The sequence below is a fragment of the Orycteropus afer genome, unplaced genomic scaffold (assembly GCF_000298275.1).
Source record: "Orycteropus afer afer isolate SDZICR_OR568_19922 unplaced genomic scaffold, OryAfe1.0 scaffold00518, whole genome shotgun sequence".
Classification (NCBI taxonomy): domain Eukaryota; kingdom Metazoa; phylum Chordata; class Mammalia; order Tubulidentata; family Orycteropodidae; genus Orycteropus; species Orycteropus afer.
This window is the reverse complement of record NW_006922105.1, coordinates 1,326,412-1,336,731: the sequence shown is the minus strand read 5'-3', so window position 1 is coordinate 1,336,731 and position 10,320 is coordinate 1,326,412. Positions and strand designations below refer to the sequence as shown.

Here is a 10,320-nt window from a genome sequence, read left to right as displayed (position 1 = left end):
GGGGGGTGAGGTTTGGTCTGGTTTCTTTTGACATAATGTTTTTGAGATTTATTTACACTGTATGTGTTTCTAGTTTATTTTTTTGTCCACAGACTAGATTTTGTTGATTAAAATCCCCATGTGTTGTATAGGATGTTCTTCTGTCTTTTCTGGGTCCTATAAAATGGCACATTTTATCTTCTGATTTTTTCATTGTATAAACCCTGTGGGTCTGTATTCCTACTTCATCTGTTAATCTCTACAGAAGGTAACAAAAAAATCCCATGCTGTTTCACTAATAGGTAGAGACACACTTGTTACTTGGCAACTGATTTAGACAAATTAAAATATTGAGAAGGGTAGTGGAAGATTCTAGTTGAAACAAACTCACTATGTTTGTTTTAGGTATTTTTCATCCATTCCACAAACTGTTCCTCTCACCATATGAGAGGTCAGGTCTGATTTGCATAAATGTATTAGCCCACTAAAATATGTCAACTGCATGATTTTAAAACTTCACAGTGCTTTTTCAAGGGCTTACAAAAGTAAGCATAATTCCTTCCTTGGGTTGGAGTTAGCTATGTGTATTCATTTTCTTTTCCTGTTAATCCTGTGTAATTTGCTATACTTCGCTTTTCTGTTATATCACTTGCTTATATGAAAACAATTTGTACCAGAGCAGAAGAAGCTAAAGAATCGTATCAGAAGAAAATAACTGGAGGGATCTTTTGTCTTTCCCATACAGTTAGCTTACAGAAAGGAAAACAAAACTAACACAAAAATTTGTTCTTATGGTTATATTTTTCTTTAGAAAATGCTCTGCACTTCTTGTGGCGTGAAATTGTTACCTCTGAGGGCTTGAAACTCTACTATAATCCATACACAGGCTGGTAAGGCAAATTTTTATTTATGTGCTTATTTTTTAAAAAAAATAACCATGAAAAATGATAGGAGATTGTTTTTAGCCTTGGCAGAACCTCACGAAAGAATACTCAGTACCTCGTTGTTGTTGTTAGGTGCCATTGAGTCGGCTTTGACTCATAGCGACCCAGTATACAGCAGAACGAAACACTGCCTGGTCCTGTGCCAGCCTCACAATCCTTGCTGTACCTGAGCCCATCGTTGCAGCCACTGTGTCAATCCATCTCGTTAGAAATTTTTATGTATAGGGCAGACATAGAATAAATAGTACTTGTCCTTTTCCGCTAAGTAAATGCAAAATAATAAACTTAAGGAGCTTAATTAACAATATTTAAAGTGAGATTATAATGTTGTTGCTAGGTGCCATCGAATCGGTTCCTACTCATAGCGACCCTATATACAACAGAACAAAACACTGCCAGGTTGTATGCAGTCCTCACAATCCCTGCTGTGCCGTCGTCGCAGCAACTGTGTCAGTCCATCTTGTTAAGAGTCTTCCTCCCCTTTTTCACAGCCCTCTACTTTACCAAGCATGATATGCTTTTTCAGGAAACGGTCCCTTCTAACAACATGACCAAAGTAAATGAGACAAAGTCTGGCCAGTCTCACTTCCAAGGAGCATTCTGGCTGCATTTCTTCCAGGACAGATTTGTTTGTTCATCTGGCAGTCCATAGTATTTTTACTATCATTTGCCAGCACCATAATTCATAGGCATCTATTCTTTTTTGGTCTTCCTTATTGATTGTCCAGCTTTCACATGCATATGAGACAACCATGTCTTAGATTAGGCTCACCTTAGTCTTCAAAGTGACATCTTTGCTCTTCGATACTTTAAAGAGATCTTTTGCGGCAGGTTTTCCCAGTGTAATACAACGTCTGATTTCTTGACTGCTGCTTCCATTGGTATTGATTGTGAATCCATGTAAAACGAAATCCGTGACAACTTCAATCTTTCTCCATTTGTCATGATGTTGCTTATTGGTCTAGTTGTGAGGATTCTTGTCTTTATGTTGAAGTAGAATCCATACTGAAGACTGTAGTCTTTGATCTACATCAGTAAGTGCTTCAAGTCACCCTCATTTTCAGCAAGCAGCATTGTGTCATCTGCATATTGCAGGTTGTTAAATGAGTTTTCCTCCAATTCTGATGCCATGTTCTTCTTCATATAGTCCAGCCTCTCGGATTATTTGCTCAGCATACAGATTAAAAAGTATGGTGAAAGGATACTACCCTGACACACACCATTCCTGATTTTAAACCACACGATACCCCTTGTTCACTTCAAATGACAGTTTTCCTGGTCTATGTATAGGTTTCTTATGAGCATAATTAAGTGTTGTGGAATCCCCATTCTTTGCAATGTTATCCATAATTTGTTATGATTCACACAGTCAAATACCTTTGCATAGTCAATAAAAAACAGGTAAACATTTTTCTGGTATTCTTTGCTTTCAGCCAAGTTCCATTTGACATCAACAATGATAACCCTCATTCCATGTCCTCTTCTGAATCAAGCTAGCATTTCTGGAAGTTACCTGTCAATATAGTGCTGGTGCAGCCGTTTTTGAATTATCTTCAGCAAAATTTTATTTGTGTATGATGTTAATGCTATTGTCGGATGATTTCCACATTCTGTTGGATCACCTTTCTTTGGAATGGGTACAAATATGGATGTCTTCCAGTCAGTTGGCCAGGTAGCTGTCTCCCATATTTCCTGACAAACGAGTCAGTGCCTCTAGTAAGTATGTGTTAAAACATCTCCGTAGGTGTTTTGTCAAATTCCTGAAGCCTTTTCACCAATTTCTTCAGTGCAACTTTGACTTCTTCTTCCTTAAGTATCATTGGTTCTTGACCATATGCTGCCTCTTGAAGTAGTTGAACATCGACCATTTCTTTTTGGTACAGTGATTCTGTATTCCTTCATCTTCTTTTGATGCTTCCTTCATCATTCAGTATTTTGCCCATAGAATCCTTCAGTATTGGGAATTGAGGCTTGAATTTTTTCTTCAGTTATTTCTGCTTGAGATATGCTGAATGTGTTCTTCCCTTTTGGTTTTCTAACTCCAGATCCCTGTACATTTCATTATAATACTTGGTCTTCTCTAGTTGACTTTTGAGATCTTTTATCTCATCATTTCTTCCATTTGTTTTAGCTACTCTCCATTCAAGAGCACGTTTCAGAATCTCTTCTGACATCCATTTTGGTCTTTTCTACCTGTCCTGCCTTTTCAGTGACCATTAGCTTTCTTCATGTATGAGTTCTTAATATCATCCCACGACTCATCTGGGTTTCATCATCAGTGTTAGTATGTCACATGTATTCCTTAGATAGTCTCTAAACTCACACAAGATATAATCAAGTTCTAGTTTGGTTATTGAGGACTTTTTTAATTTTCTCAGCTTCAACTTGAACTTCCGTATGAGCAACTGATGTTTTGCACCAGTCAGCTCCTGATCTTGTGTTGACTGAAGGTATTGAGCTTCTTTATCGCCTCCTTCCACAGATGTAGTCATTCTGATTCCTGCATATTCCATCTGGCGTGGCCCACATGTGTAGTCTCCGTTTACATCATTGAAAAAAGATATTTGCAATGAGTAAGTCAGTGGTCTTGAAAAATTCTGTCAGGTGATCTCCAGTAACATTTCTGTCATCAAGGCTGTATTTTCCAACTACTGATGATTCTTCTTTGTTTCCAGCTTTCACATTCCAATCACCAGTAGTCATCAGTACATGCTGATTGTGTGTTTGGTCAATTTCAGACTGCAGAAGTTGGTAAAGATCTTCAATTTCTTTGTCCTTGGCTTTAGTGGTTGATGGGTAAATTTGAATAATAGTCATATTAACTGGTCTTCCTTGTGGGCATGTGGATATTATCCTATCACTGACCGCATTGTACTTCAGAATAGCTCTTGAAACAGTCTTTTTGACAGTGAAAGTGATGCCATTCCTCTTCAATTTGTCATTCCCAGCATAGAGTATATGATTATCTGATTCTTAATGGCCAATACGAATCCATTTTAGCTCACTAATGCCTAGAATATCAATCTTTATGTGTTCTATTTCATTTTTGACTTCCAGTTTTCCTAGATTCATACTTTGTACATACCATTTTCCGATTATTAATAGATGTTTGCAACCGTTTCTTCTCATTTTGAATTGTACCTCATCAGCAAATGAAGGTCCCAAAAGCTTTACTCCATTCATGTCATTAAGGTCAACTCTGCTTTGAGGAGTTAGCTCTTTCGCAATTGTATTTTGAGTGCCTTCCAACCTGAGGGGCTCATCTTCTGGCACTATATCAGACAGTGTTTCAGAGCTATTCATGAAGTTTTCCAGTAATATATCAGGCAGTGTTTACTGCTATTCACAAAGTTTTCAGTGGCCAATTTGTTCAGAAATGGATGGCCCATCTTTCTTTATAGTCTGTCTTAGTCTGGAAGCTCCACTGAAACCTGTCCATCAGGGGTAACCCTGCTTTTATTTGAAATACTGGTGGCACAGCTGCCAGCCTCACAGCAACACATAAGCCATCACAGTACGACAAACTGACAGATGAGTGGTGAAGTGACATATTTTTCCTGAAACATGCCATTTTTTATTAAGAGTTTTAGGAATCATTAAACATAATTAATAAATCAGTAGTTATTTATTGCCCTTCATATGTTTTCTTCACAGATTCAAAAAGATCATAGAAAGAAGGCAGATGTGTTCCCTTTTAATTGTAGAAGAAATAGTGGATATTTACCAATGTCACTCTTGTTTCTACAGGCTACAGCTGGTTACAGTTAACAACTAGTTAACTCATGCAATTTTTTGACTATCACAATTTTATATTCATGATGTAGGGATTTGAATTGCTTCAAAAAATTTAGACTTTTATACATTTCTTCCAATCCTCTTAAGAAGAGTAGTTGGGAATATTTGATAGTACTTGAATATTTTATGCAAATAACACACACGTTAAATATTTTTTTCCACTTGTGCAACTCTTCACATTATTTTCCTAAGCATACTATGTGTGTTATATGCATGGACACATTATTTACATAGACTTGTTATTTGAAAAAAAAGCCCACAAAAAACTGTAATATACTTTTTAATTCTGTTTCTGTGATGTATTTTTCTTTTGTTTTCCTTTAGCATCATCCGTGACTACCCAAGTGCTGCACCACAGTTGCCTGGTGGAATCTTAGCAGATGAGATGGGCCTTGGAAAGACAGTGGAGGTTTTGGCTCTGATTCTGACACATACACGACAAGATGTCAAACAAGATGCTCTCACTCTTCCTGAGGTAGGAGGAGGACTGTAGGGCTTGAGAAAGCATGGGACATATGTTCTCAAAGAGCATCATATGTTGAACATTTGCTTGGCTCTTAAGTCAATACTTTCAGTGTACTCTGTGACTAATAATTTATATTACTTGTTAGTTAACTTCACTTGGACACAGAATAGAAGATTTTTGTGACCCAGAAGAATTTTTTGAACAATTTTATCCAGCTGGGAAAAATATATACAGTCACTTACCAAACATCTTTCTAGTTGACAGAGAAATTCTTTAAGAAAATACTGTTGCTTCCTCAAATGTTTTGTCACTTAGTACAAACCTAACCAATCTTGTTGCCACTGAGGGAATTCTGACTCATGGCAACCCCATGTATTACAGAGTAGAGCTACTTTATAGGGTTTTCTTGGCTGTAATCTTAAAGGAGGCAGATTGCTAGGACTTTCTTCTGTGGTGTTGCCGGATAGGTTCAGATCACCAACCTTTAGGTCAGTAGTGAAATGCTAACCATTTGTGCCACCCAGGAACCTCTTTAGTACTCACTGCAGGTGTCCATATTACCACTAAATATTTTTCAGAGCTGTTTAAAAAAAAAGTCCACAAATCTCAGATATGGGAATCTTAGAATCTAGTAATTAGCTTTGTTAAAAGATGGGTTGCCGTTGTTGTTATGTGCCGTCAAGTTGGACCCTACTCATAGTTGACCCCTCCTTGGGTTTCCAGGGCAGTATCACTACGGAAGTAGATTGCCCAGCCTTCCTTCCGAGGAGTGGCTGGTGGCTTTGAACCGCCAGCTTTCTGGTTAGCAATCAAGTAGCTTGGTAATTAGATTGCTAGTTAAAACAAACTCTTAAGTCCCTGTGCTAAAATATATAGTTATATTTTAAAATATGAATTTTAGAGTTTATATTAAAAAGAAAAAAGAAGAAGAAAAAAATCTTTTACCAAGGCAAGTACAGCTTCCCCTCCCTCCCAAAATGTATAGTTGTATTTTAAAATATGAATTTTAGAGTTTATATTGAGAAGACAAAAAAAAATCTTTTACCGAGGCAAGTACGGCTTCCCCTCCCTCCCAATAAGGAAATCAAAACCAGCACATTAAATCCTGCTAAAATGAGGTCATTAGTAAAGAGTGTAAATGGAATTCTCTCTAGGGCCCCCTATGTTCAAAACTTTAGGATTAGTGACCTTCTGATAGGGTCAAGTTTGCAAATTTGACTTTTCAAACTGGAGTAGGGAATGGAAAGAAAAATCTGTTTCCTTTGTAGAAGAATGGCTCCAAGTAGGTAGTTTTAACTGTCAGTAACTTCTTGCTGGGATTTTCTACTCACTAGATATTTTAATTCTAGCTTACTATTTTCAATATTAAAAAATTCAGTGTGTTGATTTATATATAAATAAGGTTTACAAACTTAATTCAAAAGTTCTGCACTTGGGAAGGGAGCTGTTGTATTGGAGTAAATTGTAGTCCATGTCATGAGACAAAGTGTGTGTGAACTACTGTGTGGAAAGTGAATTTGCTCTGTACACTTTCACCCAAATCACAATTTAAAACAAAAAAAAGGTATACACTTAACATGTAAGTAACTTGAGACAATATGCACAGTTTTAAAAAGTGATAGTTGCCTGTAAGGTCTGAAATGAAAAAATAAACTTTGTATATGTGGGTAACATTTAGCTCTAATTTTTTTTTTACAAGCTTTGCATTTTCTTAATAGAAGGAGTTTGAATATTATTAAGCAATTCAGAATGCTGAGAGCAAAGCACTCTATGACTAATGACTGTTTATATCAGGGAACCATGGTGAATTATTTTGCTCCGTCACCTTATTCTGGAGGAAAAGTGAAAAACAGAGAAACCCGGAATATGGAATTTGAACCAAAAGTAAAAGTTCAGTGTCCCCGTAAGTATGACATCTCTTAAAGATCATACATGTTTATTAACTCATTGTTATACTGCTTTGCAATCCTCATTTAGAGATGTTTTGTGATTGTTCTCAAGAACTGTTTTACAGATTTATATCTGTATAAATGGATTTGATTACAAGTTATATTATCTTAACAGAAGTAAGATTTATTCTTATGTTTGATTTGTCTCGGAGGCTCTTATTCAATCTGTTAAACGTACATTTTTCACATTTACTACTCAAACTAAAACCAAAAAACCAAACACACTGCCATTGAGTCGAACCCAACTCATAACGACCCCTCCTTGGGTTACCAAGGCGGTATCACTACGGAAGTAGATTGCCTAACCTTCCTTCGGAGGAGTGGTTGGTGGGTTTGAACTGCCAGCCTTCTGCTTAGCAGTCAAATGCCTTAGGCACTCCACCACCAGAACTCCCACAATTTAAACTAGGCTTTGTTTATTTGCTAGCGTGGCTGTTTTCAGAGGGCGGAACAGGTACGGAGGGCAGAGGACGGCCCCCAAGGTGGCAGGGAGCAGCAGCAGCAGACAGGGCCAGTGGCCAGAACAGGTAGGGGGAAGCCCAGGAAGTGAGCGGACCAGTTGGAACAGCTAAGGGAGAAGAACTTGTCTGTCGGTTTGTTGTACTGTGGTGCCTTGTGTATTGCTGTGAGGCTAGAGGCTGTGTCAGCAGGGGTGTCCATGGTGGACCAGTATTGATGGAACTTCCAGACTGAGACAGACTCAGAAGAAGGAAGAAGCCATCCACTTCTCAAAGAATTGGCCAGTGAAAACCTTATGAATAGTAGTGAAACACTGTCTGACATTTTACTGGAAAATTTTATGAATAGCCCTGAAGCATTGTCTGATACAGTGCCGGAAGATGAGCCCCTCAGGTCAGAAGGCACTCAAAATATGACTGGGAAAGAGCTGGCTCATCAGAGTAGAGCCTACTTTAATGATATGGGTAAAGCAGAGCTTTCAGAGCCTCCATGTGCTGAAGTGGCACGACTCAATATGAAAAGAAACAGCTGCAAACATCCACTGATAATTGGAACATGGAATGTACAAAGTATGAATCTAGGAAAATTGGAACTTATCAAAAATAAAATGGAATGCATAGAGACATTGACATCCTAGGCATTAGTGAGCTGAAATGATTAGTGAGCTGAAATGAACTGGTTTTGGCCATTTAGAATCAGATAACCATATGGTCTACTATGCTGGAAATGACGTTTGAAGAGGAATGGCGTGGCATTCATGCTCACAAAGAATGTTTCAAGATCTATCCTGAAGTACGATGCTGTCAGTGATAGGATAATATCCATATGCCTACAAAGAAAGCCAGTTAATACTACTATTCAAATTTAGGTACCAACTACCAAAGCCAAAGATGAGGAAATTGAAGATATTTGCCAACTTCTGCAGTCTGAAGTTGATTGAACATGCAGTTCATGCAGTTAAAGTGTGCTGATTATCACTGGTGACTGGAATGCAAAAGTTGAAAACAAAGAAGAATCACCAGTAGTTGGAAAATTTGGTCTTGAAAATAGAAATAATGCTGGAGAGTATTTTGCAAGACCAACAACTTATTTATTGCAAATACCTTTTTTCAGTAACACAAATGGTGGCTCTACACGTGAACTTCATCAGATGGAGTACACAGGAATCAGCTTGACTGCATCTGTGGCAAGAGGTGATGGAGAAACTCAGTATCTTCAGCCAAAACTAGGCCAACAGCTGATTGTGGAACATACCATCAACTACTCATTTGCAAGTTCAAGTTGAAGTTGAAGACAATTAAAACAAGTCCACGAGAGCCAAAATATGACCTTGATTATATCCTTCCTGAATTAAGGACCATTTAAAGAATAGATTTGATGCATTGAACACCAGTGACCAAAAACCAGAGGAATCATGGGATGACATGAAGAACATCATCCATGAGGAAAGCAAAAGGTCATTAAAAAGATAGGAAAGGAAGAAAAGACCAAAATGAATGTCAGAGAAGACTCTGTTACTTGCCCTTGAATGGAGAGTAGCTGAAGCAAATGGAAGAAATGACAAGATAAAAGAGCTAAGCAGAAGATTTCAAAGAGCAGCTCAATAAGACAGTCAATTATTACAACAAACTGTACGAAGATACAGAGTTGGAAAGCCAAAAGGGAAGAACACACTTAGCTTTTCTCAAGCTGAAAGAACTGAAGAGGACATTTAAGCCTCAAGTTGCAATATTGAAAGATTCTATGCAGTATATTGAATAATGCAGGAAACATCAAAAGAAGATGGAAGGAATACACAGAGATGCCAAAAAGAATTGGTTGATGTTCATCAATTTCAGGAGGTGGCATATGATCAAGAACCAGTGGTATTGAAGGAAGAAGTTGAAGCTGCACTGAGGGAAGTGGCGAAAAACAAGACTCCGGGAATTGACGGGTTACCCATTGAGATGTTTCAACAAATGGATGCCCTGCTGGAGGCACTCGCTTGGCTATGCCAGAAGATTTGGAAGACAACTACCTGTCCAACTGACTGGAAAAGATCCGTATTTACCTGTTCCAGAGAAAGGTGATCCCACAGAATGTGGAAATTATTGAACAATATCATTAATGTTGCATGCAAGTAAAATCTTACTAAAGATAATTCAAAAATGGTTACAGCAGTATATTGACAGAGAACTTCCAGAAATGCAAGCTGTATTCAGAAGAGGATGTGAAACGAGGGATGTTTGTTGCTGATGTCAGATGAATCTTGGCTCAAAGCAAAGAATACCAAAAAGATGTTTACTTGTGTTTTATTAACTGTGCAAAAGCATTCAACTGTGTGGATCATAACAAATTATGGATAACATTGAGAAGAACGGGAATTCCAGAACACTTAATTGTGCTCATGAGGGACTTGTACATAGACCAGGAGGCTGTCGTTTGAACAGAACAAGAGAACACTGCATGGTTTAAAATCAAGAATGGAGTGCATCAGGATTGTATCCTTTCACCATACTTACTCAATCTGTATGCTGAGCTGTCGCGGCCGGCGTGACAATTCTAGAACAGGGGGTAAGAGAATGAGTTAAAAATGAGAGAAAAGTTAAAGGATGGGAACGGGAGGGACACTCAGAGCCATTGCAAAGCAGTGCCAACTTTATTATAATTATACTCAAACTTATATACAGGTTTAACATGAGAAAAGTGCATGATTCATATGTCATACAATCAATCACAAGTTAATCAA

General features: G+C 37.8%; 1 protein-coding gene across 1 annotated transcript in view; it reads left to right on the top strand.

Moving 5' to 3' along the window:
• SHPRH (SNF2 histone linker PHD RING helicase) overlaps positions 1-10,320 on the top strand; it is a 102,007-nt gene that overhangs the window by 6,967 nt on the left and 84,720 nt on the right. The window contains exons 4-6 of the mRNA XM_007955614.2: positions 791-869; positions 5,043-5,193; positions 6,979-7,087. Of these exons, the coding sequence (XP_007953805.1) occupies positions 791-869; positions 5,043-5,193; positions 6,979-7,087 (339 nt within the window). The remainder of the gene's footprint in view (positions 1-790; positions 870-5,042; positions 5,194-6,978; positions 7,088-10,320) is intronic.